At 41.5% G+C, this 19008-nt stretch overlaps 1 protein-coding gene across 3 annotated transcripts in view; it reads left to right on the top strand.

Annotated features, from left to right (window-relative positions):
- CTNNA3 (catenin alpha 3) overlaps positions 1–16971 on the top strand; it is a 766319-nt gene extending 749348 nt beyond the window's left edge. Inside the window, exons 16-17 of one of the 3 annotated variants that reach the window (XM_044420420.1) lie at positions 10762–10867; positions 16359–16971. In XM_044420420.1, coding sequence (XP_044276355.1) covers positions 10762–10867; positions 16359–16679 — 427 coding nt within the window. In that variant the 3' untranslated portion in view covers positions 16680–16971. The remainder of the gene's footprint in view (positions 1–10761; positions 10868–16358) is intronic. The other 2 variants (XM_044420417.1, XM_044420418.1) reach the window with 2 other exon arrangements.
- The last annotated feature ends 2037 nt before the right edge of the window (positions 16972–19008 follow it).

Raw genomic sequence — 19008 nt, 5'->3', positions numbered from 1 at the left:
GCAGCTCTGTTTGGACCAGCTGTAGCTCTGTAGTTGCGAAGGAGAGGCTGAAGCCATGGCCAGGGGGAAAACCGGAACAGGAGGTGTGAAGCTCCTTCAGGTTGAGAAGAATCCCAGTTATGCCTCAACCACCGCTCCATGCAAGCAGGAATGAAAGACAAAGGCAAAATGAGTGGGCTACATCTTTTGCAGGGCAGAAGTGCCAAAACACTCCTCACCCTTGTGCTTCTGCCATGTTGATAGGGTGCCCATAATCCTCCAGGTTGGGAGGGTTATGGGCAGCCAGACTGGATGGCACCCAAGATGAACGCTTGTCTCACAGGGCAGGTTGGGAACTTGCTGCTGCCTGCCCCGTGTGCTCCCCACTCCCCATGGTGGAATTTCTACATGATGCTTTGATCGCTGTATCCTCTTTCATCACAGAACTAAGATCTGAGCTCCATACAAAGAGCTTTTTCCTTTCCTGCTTTTCAGCTACATAACCTGTAGCTGGAGCTGCGCCAGAGCAGACTAGCGCAAATATGCAGGTGGAAATGATACCACTTTCCCTAATCTTAACAGTGGGTGGGGGAGTGCTCTGAAATGGCAGCAAAAGTGGAGGATCGCACTGTCATCCAAAGAGCCCACAGATGGCATTGGAAGGAAGGAACAAGCCTGCAATACATGCCACATGTACATGCCACAGGGACTGGCAGGTGTGATCATATACTGTAACGCCGGTCCTTTTCCACTTGCACTGGCTACCAGTTGAAGCACGGGCCAAATTTAAGGTACTGGTGATGACCTATAAAGCCCTAAATGGCTCAGGGCCTGGCTACCTGAAGGAGTGTCTCCTTTCCTATGTGCCTGCCCATCCCTTAAACTTTGGGGCAAAGGTCCTTCTCCGGGTGCCCTTCCTGAAGGAGATTAGGAGAGTGACTACCTGGAGAAGGACCTTCTCTGCAGTGGCACCCCAATTGTGGAATTCACTCCCCAGAGAGGTTCACCTGGCACCGTCACTTTATCCTTTTTGGTGTCAGGCCAAAACCTTTTGATTTTTCCCAATGTTTTAAGACCTGGCTGTTTTAATTGGGGTTTTATTGTTAGTCACGTTTTTAGGATGCTATGTTTAATATTTATTTATTTATCTACATTTTGTATTGTCAAACCATCCTGAGACTTCGGTAATAGGATGGTCTAGAAAAGTTTTAAATAAATGAATGAATGTAGACAAGCTTTATAGGATGGAATTTGCCTGTGTCTTAAAGACCTGTCAACTTCCCTTCCCCTGGAGCCCCATTCCAGGGAGCATGAGGATGGGGCAGGGGACGGGAAGCAGTGGCAACGGCACGGTCAGACATGGTTGCTCTTTCCTGACTCTTTAGCAGACTAGTATGATGCTGCCTTTTCTTGTCACTTTTATCCCATTTTCTAGTCCTCCTTTCCCCCCTAAGAGATGCAAACTATATCAAGAACAAATGATAAAAAATGGGTCCTAAAAAGTTGCTTGCTTTCTTGCATCCTTTTGCGCTCCCTTTCTTCCAGCAACTGGGTTGCATATTTCCTGTGCAGGATTCCTTTCTGAGCAAACATTCATGGAAGGTATTTTATGCATCCCACAGAGAATGGCACGAGAGAGCATTGATGAAAAACCCTCCCTCCCTCCCTCCCTCTCTCTCTCACACACACACACACACACACACTCGCCAGCTTTCACGGCAGATGCTAAGCTTGCATAACATTTGGTTTCAGGGGGCTTGGCAGTATCAAGGCAAAGGCGTGAGAGTTTAAGTACAGGTAGCCCAATAGCTTAGCCTGTATTTAAAAATAGTCTAAATATTAATGCAATGAATCTTATTCTATAGCATTTGAAAATGAGTTCTCCTTAGTTGCCCCATGCCTATGCATTCATGCAGCAGGCTGTTGAAAGATGGGAACAGGTTTCATTCTTTGCTAAGCAAATGGGGACAATACAGACTGTGAATGTTCCCTTACATTTCTACCCTTTAAACTGTACACTTGTTAAAAAACAAAGAAAAAAATGACAGAGGGGCATTTTGCTTTGTTCACATGCCCCATGGCTGCAACCTTGAGACTGTTGTTTCGGCTTCAGTCCAGCATACAGTACTCCAGCTTGGGTGTATGAACACAAGTGGGAATATTACTTCTAAGGAAATGTGCATTGGATTACACTGTTAATTCCTGGTCATTTCTGCAGCGATCAGGGTCATCTGCTCAAATCTGGAACAGCCTTTGCAAGCTACAAAGTTTAATAACATGGCTGGCGTGTATTAATGGTTGTAATACCACACTGAAGTCATAATAAAAGAAACTGCAGACCATCTCTGTGCAACCCTTTATGTCCCCTATAAAAGCAAAAATAGGTAAGCATAACTAGCACTATTCAGACCTCACCTTGAATACTGTGTTCAGATCTGAGCAACCAGGTTTTAAAGAGATGCAGAAAAACTAGAAAGGGTTCAGGGGAAGGCCATGGAGATGTTGCAGGGTGTGGAAACTAAGCCCAGTCCGGAGAGGCTGAGAGAACTGGGCATGTTCAGCCTTGAGAAGAGAAGACTACAAGGAGATATGATAGCATTCTACGAATACCTCAAAGTCTGTCACAAAGAGGAAGGACAAGATCTCACCCATCCCTGAGTGTAGGACATGGAACAACCAACTTAAACTGCAGCATATCAGATTCAGGCTGGACACCAGGAAAAGTTTTCTCACTGTCAGAGCAATACGACAGTGGAACCAGTTGCCAAGAGAGGCTGTGGGCTCTCCCACACTGGAGACATTCAAGGCAAAACTGGACAGTCATCTGAGTGGGATGATGTGTTGTGATGTTCCACACCACCAGGGAGCTGGACCTGATGGCCTCCTTGGCCCCTTTTGATCCTGCTATTCTATGAATCTATGAATCATCTCAGACTTTGGGGGGATTTCAGCTTGGATCAGCAGATAGCTGTCGAATTTGCTAAAGTTGCATTCCAACCCCTGGGGAGAGGCACTTGTGGGTTTTACTGTCTCGGGTTGGGAAGCATTGGGTAATACGCCCTCAGCCTGGGGAAGGAAAAGGCCATTTGCCCTCTGACTGAGGCCGCTGTCATGAGCTGGTTCCTTTTCCCTCTTCCCCTCTCTAGGCCTCGATGAAACTTTAGAAGCACAGTGCTTTTATTGAAACTTAATGGGTTACAGAACAGTACAAATCAAAGATGTTTCCCCCTTGCTATGTAGGAGAAGCTTCATTAGAAAACCTTCACATTTGTCCATTTTCTCTCCAAGAAAGAAACTTCTCTTTTTTTCCAAAGAGATTCTGACTTCCCAAGATGGCAGGAATGTTGGAGTCTTCATAAATGCTCTGTTTGCTTCACTTGTCGTCTCCTGACTGGCTCAAAGAGCTTCTTCTCCATGGCCTCTTACTTCCAACTCTGATAAGTCTTTTCCTTTTGCAGGGTGGCTAGTTCTCATGTTCTCTCTGAGCATCTTCATTGCCATCTTCACTCCTCCACTTCCTCTGAACTGGACAAATATATTTGTACAGGCTGACATGTGCAAACCACCTCCCTCGCCCCCCCCGCCCAACCCCACCCCCTGCTCCCCTGAGAAACCTAATCACTAGATTTGGTGAAAGGGTTGAAACCAGAGGTACTCTGTACATGCATAGAAGCCCTCTGGTCATTATGACATTCTAGTCAGCTGCTATTTCTCAGTTTCAGTTTTGTTTCTGCATCTAATCAAGCTGCTTTGTTTTCTTCGCCTTCCCACTGAAAAACAATTATGTTTGAGTGAAGTACTTTCAGTAGCTAGATTGCTACTAGTTTTCTACTGAAAGTAGCATCGTAGAAGCAGCCACTCCTTTGGTTAGCTTTCCGCAATTTTTTATTTATTTTATTTATTTATTAAAACATTTCTATGCCGCCCCTTGGCAAGGCCTCGGGGCGGCTTACAACATCGAATACAAAATGCATTAAAACAATGACAATTAAAATATATACAGTAAAATAAAATAAGCCGCCCTGGCCGAATAAAATTCAATAATATTAACATTTAAAATGCTGCATAAATAAAAAGGTCTTCGCGCCAGGCGGACCTCTCTGGGGAGCGCATTCCATAACTTAGGCGCCACCGCTGAGAATTGCCTATATTGATAATGTTGTACAAATAATATCCTAGGATTACTTGCAGAAATGTTTTTACCTTGGAACTATAGATAAGAACGAGGTGTTATCAGTTACTTGATGGTTACACACACTTCCCAATAAAATCTTTCTGGCATGTTCTTCTAAACTAACATGGACTCCCGGAAAATGAATAATATGCCATCTCTTTCAACAAGAACAAATCTACCTCCCGAGGCTTGCATAGGCAGATAGTTATTTTCCAAGACCAGCTGTGGATCTTTGGAGACACACCACGTATTTTCTGCTGGGTGTTGCATGTAACAAGCCTGATTTGACATTTCACACTTGCCTATCTTTCTCAGCAAGAACTTCTCTATCACTACATAAAGAAGACGGGAATTCTTTCATACAACAATGAGATATGTCGTTTTAAACTTTTTTTTAAATCACCTTTCTTTATCTTTATAAATTGTTTCTGTGAACCTCAAAAAATATACTGGATAGTTTGGGTTTGTGGCTGGTTGATTCTGCTAGAACTTGTGACCTATTGGCTGGATTCACATGAATCACAGACCCTGGGTGGTGTATCATTTTCCACTCTTCCCATCCTCCCACTCTTTCCACACAGCCCAGCTGCCACTGCAAGCAAAAACCCTTTCATTACTATATTTTCCCCTGACTATCTCAGCTCCCTCTTCCTGACTGGCCAGCTGAGATTTTGAGGCAGGTTCTCCCTCTTCCCCTCTTGCTTGTACCTCCACCTCTTTTATGCTTCCTAACCACTCCATGCCAAAAGAAGTTTCTTCTTTAATTAAAATAAATACTTTTGCTGTGGTTCTCCCATTCTCCATGCATTTACCAACTTTCTCCATTTTGGAAAGTAAACAGAATGGCAAGCACCATGCTCACCCACTAAGAACAAAGCTAGTGATGACGCATGTCCTGCTAGGAAACCGTGAGTCATAGAAATCAGATTCCTGGAGCGGCCCCTTCTGCTGTCACTCTTTCCATGGGATTCTATGGTGTTATTTTCACCATGAATAGAAATATGGAGCTCCTGGGTCCAGATGTCATGACAGACAATGACTGGGTTCACACAACATGGCGAACAACCTCACACTGTTTCCGCAGCATCTGGAGTTTTGCCCAAACCTACCAGTTAGACAATCACTTGGTTAAGCAGGCAGCACAGTTTCTGCCCTCCTGGGCCATCCCCCTCACCTCGCCACATATCCCAGCAGCCCCTGTGCATGAAATCTCCATCCTTTCTTTTTCTGGCCTATGGACCATAGCAGTCTCCTCCTGATTGGCCAGCCAAAGTCCTGAGGCAGATTCCCTGCTTCCCCCCATCCTAAGCATACTTGCATGTCTGTAATCACGCTACGCACATGGAACCACATCTGACTGGTAAGTCTGGGCAAAAATCTGCAAACTGTGGAAACAAAGCAAGGTTGTTGGCTGTGTTGTGTGAACCCAGTCATTATTTGCTCTGTGCAGTTGCTCCAGGTGGTAAAACTGTGCAGTGGCACTTAACTAGAAGCGAGGCCTGAAATGCTATCAAAATTAACCCATCAAATTTCTTCTGTGCTTGACTGGATAGCTAAACCTGCCCTTGACCCACTGAGGTTAAAAACAAAATATCCTTTATTACCTAGCTATGAAAATGCTCTCGTCTTTTCAATGACAACATACAACCATAGGAGGAGGCGGTGGGGGGAATTGTTGACAGAGCTTTCACTGAGCAAGGAGAAGTGATCATATGTTTCTTTCTTTATTTTGCAACCCTTGTTGAATCTTAAGGGAGTCACATACTGAGAGTAAACATGGATAAGAGACTCTGAGCTTGAAAGCAGTGTGTCAGTGGCAGTACCTTCCTTGAAGAAAGGAAACCTGATACCAGACGATAGGAATAGCAAAAAATTGCGTGCGGGGTGCGGTTGGTGGGGGGAGAAAAGAAGGCTTGAAATGACAGAACCAGTTCAACTGGCAGAGTGTTATATTTAAAGGTTTAATGGCAGTCACAAGTTTTTGTTGTTTGTTTTTTTTATATTGGTTAGTTCTTATATCCCTGTTCCCTGAAGTTACACAGTGTTGAGCTCTGGGAAGAAATCTCATCCCAAACTGGGCCCAGTCCAGTTAAATCTGACTGCAGCCACCACTGCCCCAAATCCAACAAAGGCAGGGCAGGCTTAAGCTCATGCATTTCATTAAGCTCACACAAGCTCAACTGGGTGGAAGCTATTCAGCTGTAACTAAGTTGGAGTAGATTGTGTACCCTTTGTTCAGAAGGACTTGAATGTTCATTGACATGAACTCAAGAACTGGCCCCACCTTTTCAGAGAAGTCTATGTCTTTAGTGCTTCTCAATATGACCATCTAAGATCTGATTACTTAGTTTCCACCCCTAATTATAGCCTTAGGGTGGCCTTTACCACCCTTGACTTCCAAAGCACCCATGCAGCTTTACTAACTGGTCGCTATTCCCATATTCCAGTGGAGCAGCGGGTCTGCATCTGTGGATCACCTGAAGTAGAGGACCTCTTGCATTATAATCTTTTTTTAAAGTAAATTTTTATTATTATTTTCTACAAACTAAAAAACATAGATAATCAGAAACATCAGACCTGCTGGGTCAGCCCCCCATTTTTTTTTTATAACAGTCTGTAAACATATTCAAGACTACACATAGTCCTGTTTCACTAGCCAATAATAAAAAGCATTCCAAGTTTGATAGAAGTATGTATCCTCTCTCTCCTTCAGAGACAAAGTCAGTCTGTCCATTTCAGCCCAATCCAAAATCTTTTGTAAAATCAGTTCATCTTGCACTATATTCTTCATTGTTCATTATATTGTGAACCTAGTGAAAAATTTTTGCTTAGTATACCACCCGAATTTAATGCCTACTCTGTTTCAGAGAAGTTAGTCTTTTTGTTGTCAGATGCTGATGCACACGTGTCTTATCCAGTAACTCTTTTTGCTCTTGCAGCTAAAAAGATAAAGGCTAGGGAGGCTTTGAAGGGGATGCTGTCCTGAATCACACCTGGTCTGTCTTTTGGTATTACGTTTTAATACATTTGATTTATGGTTTTATTTAATTCAATGTTTTATCTTGTTAACTTGTAAAGGCCTATGGCTAAATGCAGTGAACTGGCGGACTGACTAGTGCTTCTCAGTTTTCCTATAAAAGGCTTGCCAGTGTTTCTTTGGCATTTGTAGGGTCCATGGTTGAGAGAGGAGCAGATCTTGGTATTGGCAAGAGAAGACCTGCCAAGCTCTCAGCATTCTTCCTCCTTTCCTGCCTTTTCATGCATCTTTCTCTCCCTGTCTTTCCTGGTATGAGCCCTCCCCATAATCCCATTGCTTTGGGGCTCGTGGCAACAGCTATGGCCTTGAATATTGGTTTGATATATATATACCAATATATATCAGATTAAAATTGCCCTCTTCTTTTTTTAAGTAAAGCAGAAAGGCTGGAAGCCTAGTTCTTGTATCACTCATTCTATGTGATGTCTGTTTGGAATGCTTTCAGGGGCTTTGAAGTTGCTTTCACAATATGACAATTTCAGTGACATTTTAAAAACAAACAAAACCATCAAGAAAATGCAGATCTGACCAGCCGGAAAGTATTAATCTGAGAATTAATATTCTGTGGGAATTGCTACTTAGAGGAAATGTACTATTCGTTTTTGTTCCCTTTTGAAAAAAAATTGCATTCAGAGTCATCACATGGCAAATTTTGCCTTGAATGGAAATACAAATTAGGTCCTTTTGGAGAGGGAGCCCCTAACTTTCAGAAGCTGCATTCTTTATTTAAGACACAATCTTATACATGTCCGAAGGAAAAAAGACCTATAATTAGCACTTCCATGGGGAACTATAGTGCTCTTTTCTGTTTGAATGTATACAGGATTGCATCCTTAAACCATTTGTATATTGCCTTTCAAGCCATTTGTTCTCAGGGCAGTTCACAGCATTAAAAAAAGATAAATGGCTTTTAAAAAATGCAAAGTCAGAAAGAAATAGACCTTTTTAAAAAAGAGCCAGACCAACTGCGGAAAGCAAGAGATTAACAGTTTAAGTCTGGGCAATTAAAAGCCTGGGGGAGAACAAAAGGGATCTTCATTTGGTGTTGAATAGATCCCAGAGCAGAGGCATCTGGGGTGAGACTGTATCTCTTTGCCACAAGTGTGTGTGTGTGTTGTTTGCTACTGCTTTCACAAGCCTCTCTTGCAGCTCTAGCAGTGTCCAGGCATGTGTTGCATCTCCTCTGATCCTGTTGCCCCAGGCCTTCATTCCCACCCGAGACATCAGGGCCCATCTGGCACAGTGGTGAGAGTGCTGAACTGGGGACTAAGGAGATCCAGATTCTAGTCTTGACTCAGCTACTCACTGGTTGACTTTGGGCCAATCACGCACTCTCCATCTAACCTACCTCGCAAGGTAGTTGTGAGGATAAAAATGAAATGGAGAATTGCGTAAGCCAACTTGGACTCCCCGTAAGAGGAAAAAAGGCAGTGAGTGCAATGTCATAACCACAGCAATAATTAGTCTGGTTTCTGCTCTCTCATTCCTGGATAGGTTGACTTGGCAGGCCTGGCTGGTTTGAAGTGTCCAATCTTGTTTGGCCTTTCTAGTTTTTGGACTCCTCCCACCACCGATTACGCTGGTCAGCCCAGGAGGAGGGGTGCTCATTTCTTGATGAACATTTTCCTCATCTGCCCACCCGCTATTTCCATGCCAACACCATCTATATGAAAACCACTTGGGAGTGTTTTTGTTCCACTCCGTCACCAATTAAATATTGCGGAACCCAGAATACAGACTGGGGGATTGATTGATGTGTTTTGCCTTTACTGGTTCCTGTTGTTTATGCTCCTTGTGTTTTGGGCTGCTGGATTTATCAGCAGACAAGGCATTATGGACATTCTGTATTGTGAACATTAAATCACACATATTTTAGGCCAGTAAATCCTGGCAGTAGTATTGGGTCTTTTTGTCCTGGAATCAATGGATGAGTTCACACATCATGACAACCCACTCCAGCAATAAGCCATTGTGGTTTGGAGGTTGTGAAAAAGTCAACAGTGTACCTCCCTCCTGGATTCTTCACACCCTCCCTCCCTCCCTCCCTCCCTGTGGCAGGACCTCTGTGCTCAGGGAGCCCCTTTTGCTCATTGTGGCTCCCCACCGCTACTTCTTGCAAGATTGCAAAATGCACCTTGACAATGTGGGGCCGCAATCTCTGTTTCGGCAGCCTCTATCATCCCCTTCAAAGTGAGACATTGGAAGGGCTGCTTGTGGCTGGTGAAAAACAACAATGCACACAAAGTGCACACATGTTTTTTGTTCTATTTTTCCATTCTTTTGAAGCTGTACTGGCACAACCCTGGAGTCGGCAATCCCATGCATGCAGAAAAGTGCAGTTTTAGCTAGATCAATGCCATAAGGACTACCTGCTCTCAAGGTGAGGCAGGTTGATCAGCCTTAGGCATTGACCCAAAGGAACTCCAGATAGGAATGTTCTTGGCTTTGATTTCACTTGACAGCTGTCAAAAGGCAAGCTACCATGAGAAGGCAAAACTACAAAAACAGGGTAGAGAGATTAATGTCCTTTTCATGGCACAATCCTCTTATGTTTTGCCCTGGCTGTTCTCTGGGTGACACACATGTTGCACTGAGATTCTTGTTTTTTGGAACAGTGCAAAAGTGCATCTCACACTTTGTGGGGGAAAGGATTTTGGACAGCTAGCTAGCTTTTAAAGAGGAACCAGCATTTTTGACAGCTACTTATCAAAAACTCTGGTTCCTATTTAAAAGGGCATTGATGGGTGATCAATAGTTTTCGACAGAGATGTATGGCTTTGTTCCCTATTCAAGAAATTTCAATGACCAGGCTACTTTTAGCAAGAATCCCACTCTCAGATTTCAAAGGGGCATAGCTCCTATCTTCTCACTCGGTGCTCTTCTGACTGCCATGATGGCAGCTTCATCAGACAAAGCATGCTTAAAAGTGCATGTTTTGTGAGAAGGTACATTTAAAAATGCATATATAAATATGTTTTGTGCAGCCCTCCCATTAACCCGAAAGATAGTCCTAGTTATAGCAGATCTATTGAAATGAATGGGACATATGTTAAATTAACTTTGGAAACAACTGCTTAAATGTGTAGATTAATGCAGAAATGAGGTGGAACAAATTTAGGAATGTGCAAGTGTAAAACTGGCATGGATCAGAAATATAGTGATCCGTCCATGCCTAATGAATGACCACATACTGAAGTGAATGTAGCATGACAGGGGACTAGGCAGCTTCATCTGTATGAGCAGTTATTGACAATTTCATACAGTCCCTTACCAAATTGCCTCATATCTGCTGAGCTGAATCCCAGACAACGCTACATGTCCATTTAGAGTCTCTTCATAACTTTACTGGTGGTTTGCGTGATGAGATTGCAGTTAGTCCACTGTTCATAGCAAAAGCACTAGGATTTGTCCTGAAGTATCTTCTGAAAGTGTTATCATTTTTTTCCCAACTAAAGCAAATGGCTCAGAGAAAGCTGGAATTCCGAAATCTCTTTCTTATGATTGCTCTAGTTCAGTATAATAATGCATACAGGTTAATGCTCATTACGTCTTAATTTTCTTTTAAATTCAGGGGTAGAGGTCCATTGAAGAATACATCAGATGTGATTAATGCAGCAAAAATGATCTCAGAGTCTGGATCAAAGATGGATATGCTTGCTAGGCTCATTTCTAACCAGGTAGTGTATTTCTAATACCGTGGCATGCTAAGTAGATTGTTATTTATGACAAATGCCTCCACACTAAGAGAAGTTCTCAGAATACCTTTATACTTGTCACTCCTCCTGAAGAGTCTTTGTGTCAGAGGAACAACTCAAAAGATCACGTTGTTTCTTTTGAACCTTGTCATAAAGTAAACTATTACGCCTGGAGCTAACAGAGTTATTTGAATTGTCTTGGTAAAGGCATTTTAATACTCCATAACTGGCATTATAAAAATGTCCGTTGCTTCATCCATTTTTCCCAATGTTAATTGAAATCATGCAAATTATAGATAGGCAATAATTCTTAGAGAAATGCAAAAAGGAAAAGAAGCAATGTGTTATCTTGTTTCTTACAGAAGCGAGAATTAGATGACTTTTCAAATCCAGTTCACCTAGGCTAAAAAATAAGGGTCTGTACTGAAGCAATTAAATATGTGTGTCTTTATTAAAGATACACAGTTCCTATTAAGGTTGGAATAATTTTTTATGTCAAAAGAAGCACATGGGACAGAAGCAAAACTTCACCTCATTGTGCTCAACAGCTTCAAGCCATTCCTTCCCAGTTTGGATGCTGGGCATCAAACAGGTTGAATGTGGGGATGACTTAAAAGCATGTGTGGGAAGGTGATTAGTGGAAGAAGTGCCACTCTTCGACATGATGGTTTTGATATTAAAAAGCAGTCCCTGAGGGTACGTAGCATTACTTATACCACTTATATATCGTCACTTATACTCTCTCTGTACCACTCAGTCACCAATGGTCTCCAGATAGTTAAGGCCATAAAATGCCATAACCTGACCAAACAGGATGCGACTTTTCAACATTATACCTGCAGTACAAAACCAAAGGAAAAGTATGCCAGAACCACCAACAGAATAAACATTTAAAACCTAACTACTATTTGAAACCAAGAGAACTACTTTAGAACTAAATTGCCTGGGAGTCTTTACCTAGCACAGAAAATATCACAGTGTAGGATCCAAGGAATGCATTCCTCAGCTGGGGGTGCCACCCCCAAAAGGCCCTCTCTTTCATGCCCATGTGCTCACTTTAGTTGGCAGGGGCCTCCGAGAGGATGTTAGGATCCAAGCAGGCATATTGTACTTGCAAATATTTCCAATTATTTTCTTTGCAAAAAGTCGCCTCACTCCAATATGCATGCAAAAGCAAACTTCCGCATTGCGAGCCCACCTGGATGGAGAATCACTTGTGCAAATGGGTACTCTATATGTAATTCTTCCCCAGTCCAGCTGCCAGGGAGGGCTCATCTACCTGTCAGGAAACCGATAACGTCGTGAATCAGTTTCCATGCCTACCTCTTCCTGAATAACTGATTGTTCCTGTGGTTGATGATCTGCCCTGGATGCCTGCACACAGGCTCACCAAGTATATAGCTGTTGCTGGAGCCGGGGCCTTGTGCTGCTATGAATTCAGAACAGGTATTTTCCCCTAGATTTTCTCCAGCAGCTGAAACCAGGAATAACAGTGTTGTTTGACGTTCTTCTTGTCACCGCCAATCATGTCGCTTGCACTAACACACTGGTTTATCATTCATGTTATCTCTCCGGGCAAGGCTGTATTAGTGTAACAGCACCTTCCCAGCCTGCACCTGAGCCACAATGTATGAGTTCTTGTAATCCTAAATTACATGTGAGTCAGAAAAACAAAGCCCTCTTTCTCCCCAGCTCTGCTGTGTGGTTTGTAAAGCAGGAGAGTGGCTGAAATAAGCAATCACCCTGTAATGAAGAGTCATTGTTGCCTCTCTTTGACCTTTTTCAGTTCATAAAGTAGAGCAGTTTCAGATGAATGGCTTATACTCAGGCTGCACACCATCTCGGATCATCAAAATGGAGAAATGTGAAACCGTTTGAAGCAGGCCATGCAGGGTTCTGCTTCTGCTTCTGGGGGGGGGGGGGGGGGGTGGGGTGTGATTTAATAACAGCAACATTTTACAGGTTATTCACTTTAGTTGGAGCTATTTTTAAAATATACAGGAAGAACAGCACTACTTCAAATTTCGGTTTAAAGACAGATGGCACACTGCACTTAATCTCCTGCAGTCCTCATAGGAATGCACACAGCGGTCTTCCCGAATCTTGTACCCTGCAGATATGCCTGCATTTCCAGCCAACTTCCCCAAGTTGAACAAGGGTGGCATTCATTCTCAGCTAGAACATAATTTCTGGCACACACTATGTAACCTCCTCAAAATTCATTAGAACATATGTAGATGACATGCAAAAAGTTAAGCAATTAACACTGCCTACGTGTTGTACGGTCTCAGGCAGTGAAATGTTCAGATGCAAGGTTTTGCATCTTCGGGATGCGAAAGAGCACTTAAGGTGTCTTTTGCAATGTCTGTCCATTTTATTTTCTGTGTACCAGCAAAGCAGACTGGAATCAAATTACTTTCCAAAGGAGATTATGTTAACGCTGTATCCGATTCCTGACGAAAGCAAGTGCACCCCAATTCTCAGCTCACTCTGCTATTTCTGGCTGCCCAGATGCAGACCTTCCAGCTGCCTTATCTTCTTACACACAGCAGCTACGCAAAGAGGGGTCTAAAGCTCTGTCCTGCAGTCAATTGTCCATTCAGGAGGAAAACCTCCAGTCATTAGCTCCCATTGAGAAAACGTCAAGCCCACCTTCCTTGACTATTAGCAAGTAATCCGGTTAGCAAAGATGATTACCCAGCAGCCATAACAATGCACTTCTGCTTAGATTACAGTGCTGGAGAGTCAGGGACCTAAAAGCAAACCATAATTAAGATACTTATTTCTTCATTAAGATTCCATTTTGTTGCAAATCAGCAAAGTGCCAGAAAAGGATACAAGGAGCTGATAAAATGAAACAAAAATGGCAGTTACATGATTGCAATAAGTGCATTAACGAGGGTTATGAGAGTTATCTGGCTATCTGAAATAATTTAAATACAATTCTGATGTGTCTGTCTCTTGAGGAGAACCTACTGAAACTAGGGCTGTGGGTCATAATCTAATTGTGTCTAATCCAGGTGTCCAACCTGCAGCCCAGGATGGCTATGAATGCAGCCCAACACAAAATTATATACTTACTTAAAACATTATGAGATTTTTTTTGCAATTTTTGGGGTAACTCGATCACTCAGTTCTCCAGCGTGTACTTTGTAGATGACAATGTTGTGCTGCAATGTCACATAAAATAAATGTACCTATGCACTCGCCATTTGTATACATGCATGGCTTCAGTTTTACAGCTGTGTGTGGCTTCCAATGTGTTATCGTCCAAGCGCAGACAGTCGAATTCACACCATCAGACATTACATGTGCTGGTGACTTGGCGAATGAAATGCAGCTATTAACAATAATCTTTCAACCTACTGTTGGAAATAATTTTATACATTTCCACACATTGGCTAAATTTTATACATTTCCACACAGTCCTGTGAACAGTGAAAAATATTTAGCCTTGCTTTTCGATTTGATACAAGAATTTGAAAACAGATTTCAAGATTTCTGGGAAAATAAGCAATATTTTGGTGTATTTGCGACTCCATTTTCAGTCAACATAAATATGTTATCTGCCAGTGTTCAAATGGAATGCAGAGAGCTGCAATCTGACCTTCAACTTAAAGAAAAAATCGATCATGGACTTTTATATGTCCTGTCGTCCCAGAGACAAATATCCTTTCCGTCATAATCCCGCCTTATTCATGTCTTCGCTTTCTGGAAGCACCTACATTTGTGAGCAACTATTTTCAAGAATGAAGCACACTAAGAGTAAAATTAGAACCAGAATATCTGATGAGCACCTTGAGAACTCACCGAGAATTGTAACTAGTTCCATCGAACCAGATATTGATGCATTAGTTTCTCAAATGCAATGTCAAATATTGCACTTGTTTTATGTTGCCCTATTACTTGATATGTTCATTTTCACTATAAAAGACTCTTCGAACGGGGTGCCACATAATTAGGATTATGTGAGGACTTTTTTGCTTATCTGTGGTGGCAGATATGAAAATTATGCAGACTTTTAATTTTTTTTGCTTATCAGCTTGTATTAGTGTTTGTAGATTTAATGTGTTGTGCAAGACAATTTTTCTTCTTCCAATGCGGTCCAGAGAAGTCAAAAGGTTGGACACCCCTGGTCTAATCCATATTTTACTCAATTTATACTCACTTACCTGGGAATTCACTTTATTGTACTTGGTGTGCCTTACTTCCAAGTAGACATGTGTAGGCTTCACTCTGTAATTGGGGAGTTATCTCCCCCTTATTACTAAAAAGGACCAGAAAGTGGTTAAGAGCGGAGTATGTCTTCTCTCTAAATGACTGCATGTCCTGCTTTCACAGTCTCATCCATTTTCAGTGTATTCTTCAATCACAGCCTCATTTTATCATTTTGTTTTTGAGGGATGCCTATGAGCAATATAAATACAGAACTCTATATTCTGGATCTGAGTCAATCCCCTGAAATCAATGATTGTTCTGCCATAGTTTTCAATGAATCTGGCAAGTTCCGCTCTGCCTGTTCATTACTTTTTATCGCAAAAAAAATCAAATGACTAATTCTGTTGTTGTTTGGATGACAAGCACTCATTAAAATGAAACCAAATCTTGTTCGTAATGAAAATATCATAATAGCAATAGCAGCCATTGCTATGTCGAACCAGCTGACAAGCCCACACTGTCCAATTGGCAGCATCTGTTTCTTCTCTGAACATGTGCAAATTTTAGAATTGCAGCCTAGGGAACTAATAATTCTGCTGCCTATCTCTTGAAACTCCCTACTGAAGATATTAAGGTTGGACCGCCACATTTCACCCCCTGTCGTGTTTCCCACTTAATTTTTCATTCAGTTTCTATCCTTCTCGGTTCATAGAAACTATTGAACAAATTGAAATGGGAGTGTGAACACAGAGAAACACTGAATAGAACACTATTCAGGATATCTCAGAAAATGAGAGGAATAACAACATTAACAACCATATCCATGATTTTTACATTCCTAGCATGGAAACATATTTGCTGTTACTGATACCAGAAGTAGATTTTTTAAGAGCCAATGTGGCATCTAAAGGGGAGCAAAATACACAAATAGCCCCGATGTGTGCAGGATGCCCTGCTGATACATTTACCCAGGAGTAATCCCATTGAGCACAGTGGGACTTATTTTTGCGTAACCATGCATAGGATCATGGTGATGCTGACACATGTTATACTACAAGTATATGGCTCTGTATTTTGAATGCATGCTCTGTTTGAAGGAAGTGTCTGCAACATTCAGCACCAGGGTAGAGGAAAGTGGAACAATAGACACACATCAATAAGAATTTCATGCACCGGTTTATAGAGTGATTTTTTTGGAGGTACACATTTACTTGGACTCATTCCATGTCCTTCTTTGGATCCCAGACAATTAAGATTATTAGCAGACGGACACAACATGTTTATAATTATTATTGATGTTGTTTTTACTTCTTAGTGTCCAGATCTGTCGTGCAAGCAAGACTTGCTGGCTTACCTGGAACAGATCAAATTGTATTCCCACCAGCTCAAAATCTGCAGTCAAGTTAAAGCTGAAATCCAGAATTTAGGTGGAGAGCTCATCATGTCAGCGGTAAGTGCAAATTGTTCAGTGGACATTTCATTATTGCAGTATCTTCTAGTTACAGGCTGTTCTCCAATCAGGCAAGATGTCAGATTCATGAGAAGAATGCATTCATCATTTGTAGGTGCAGCAGTTTGTACCCCGCCCTCACGTTTGAACTTCATAGTGGGAGGGAATGCTAATTTTTTAATCTAGGTGCCTATTAAATCATATTTTCCTATTTCATTCATTTTCTTTGGTCAAAAAGGCTGAGATGTACTGTCATGAAGATTTTAGTTTTAATTTAAGAATCATACCTCCAACAGGGGGGAATGCGGATATGCAAAACTGTTTTGCAGAAAGTATTTATTTATTTAAAACTTTTCTACCGTGTTTCCCCAAAAATAAGACTGGGTCTTATATTATTTTTTGGTCCAAAATTCGCACTAGCGCTTATTTTCAGGTGGTCTTATTTTTTCATGTACAACAATCTACATGTATTCATTTATTCATGTACAAAAATCAACATTTATTCAAATATAGTCATGTGATCTTCTGGAACATCGTGATAACTCTCCAAACTCTGAATTGTGTTGCAACGGACATACTAAATGTGTCCATCTGGCTGGTGATCTTAACTGGGTCTTATTTTGGGGGTAGGGTTTATATTATGAGCATCCTGAAAAATCATGCTAGGGCTTATTTTCAGGTTAGGTCTTATTTTTGGGGAAACAGGGTAGACTGTCCCTTACCGTGGTCTCAGGACAGTTTAACAATAAGACAGTATAAAATAAAACACAGCTGAAATGCAAAGTTAATGGGCTAATTTCCTTCTTTAAGCATCTTTTCCTGGGAGGAATAGAAGCATGTTATCATGATTCAGAAGATTGCACCGTGAAGTCCTCTGCTTTAGGATTCTATTAAAACATCCATGCTCTTTTCCTGAATATGCATTTCTAGCCATTTCCTCTTCCCAGGATGGTTAATCAGCATCCCACACGCACTGGGCATGCTCACGGCTGGCTGACCTGTGTATGTGCGTGTGTGTTACTTTATGCTTTTTCTGTTCTTTGTAACACTCTTGTCCATGCAAGGTGCCATTTCGTGTGACAACATGAGCCCCTTAGGAATGTGATCTTCTTGCTTTAAGCAAGGCATTTCTCACCGTTCGCTACCATTTCTACCCTTCCCCAAATATCCAGCTATTGCAGTTTATGAGCTAGTGACAAAGTAAGACCATTATTCATTTATTTAAAACATTTTTATGCTGTCCTTTGTATAGCCTCAGGACGGCTCGCAACGAAATAAAGAACCATATAAAATACAATTAAAATTTGTTCTTGTATTTTAATTTATGTTGTGAGCCACCCCGAGGCTTCGGCGAATGGGGCGGCATAGAAATGTTTTAATAAATAAATAAATAAATAAAATTCAATAAAATTCAAACATTCAATCCAACCAATATATTCAAAATTAAAAGAAGAAAAGGAAAAAGGAAAAGAAAAAGAGAAAGAAGATGCAACTAATTAATATTGCTTATTAAAATTATTGATTTAATTATTAAAATGAAGGGTAAATAAAAAGGTCTTATAAAAACACATATCAGAATGCACATCCATAATGCACCTGCATTTCTGTGAAAGAGATCAACAAACATTTAAAAAAAGAACCCAGTTTCATCTTCTGGTGGGCGGTGGTGGAGGGGAGGAAGCCATGGTTTAATGCACTCTTTAAATGCTCTTTAAAAAGCAAATAAAAAGGGGAAGCAACAAGAATGAGGAGAGGAAGCAAGATGTGTTCTGCTGGAGGGGCGTTGGGATATTGGCTGGAAAACCAAGAGGGAAGGTGTGGGGGAACAAGGCATGGTGAGCCCAATCTTTTGTTGGGCACTCCATGGGTTCTTCACAAACAACTCTGTGTAAAACTTATTCACAGGATCACTTAGCATGCCGTGCAAATGTGGCTATTATTACCAACTGGAGTAGATGGGTTGTTGTGCTACAGCAATTTCAAGAACCAAAATATTTGGGTGACTTGGTGTAGTTGTTATGCAAACAGGCCATTGAAAGATGCAAAGCTGTAATGCAAAAACAGTATGCTTAGACTCAAATTTAACTAAATATCTGTTATACACTAGATCTCATCTGAGTTTGTTTCTAAAAAGTGATGTTGTTGTGAAATTCTGTGCTCATTTATCTTGGAATTGCATTTATTCCATAAGTATCTTTTTCGTCTTGAGGAATATCAAAGTGGTTGAGCAAATGCATTGGATAGATGTATCATCCCAGTGATGGGGAACATAAAAAAGCATACTTTGCTCCAGGGCTCCCTTCATTCTGAAGATAATAAATACTTGTGCATATATTTAGTAGGAAATGCATTGAAGAAAGCAAGCCTGCTGATACAGTGAAAGAATCAGCATTCCTTGAACAAATTGCTGAGTGACTGTCCTGAAAGATGGACCGCACTCCTCCTGGCACTGTAATAGTCTCAAGATATGATGAAGGACAAGATTTGGGAGGTTATTTAGTCACATTCCATGGGA

The sequence above is a fragment of the Varanus komodoensis genome, unplaced genomic scaffold (assembly GCF_004798865.1).
Source record: "Varanus komodoensis strain SLA01 unplaced genomic scaffold, ASM479886v1 scaffold11, whole genome shotgun sequence".
Classification (NCBI taxonomy): domain Eukaryota; kingdom Metazoa; phylum Chordata; class Lepidosauria; order Squamata; family Varanidae; genus Varanus; species Varanus komodoensis.
This window is presented reverse-complemented; position numbering and strand designations above follow the sequence as displayed.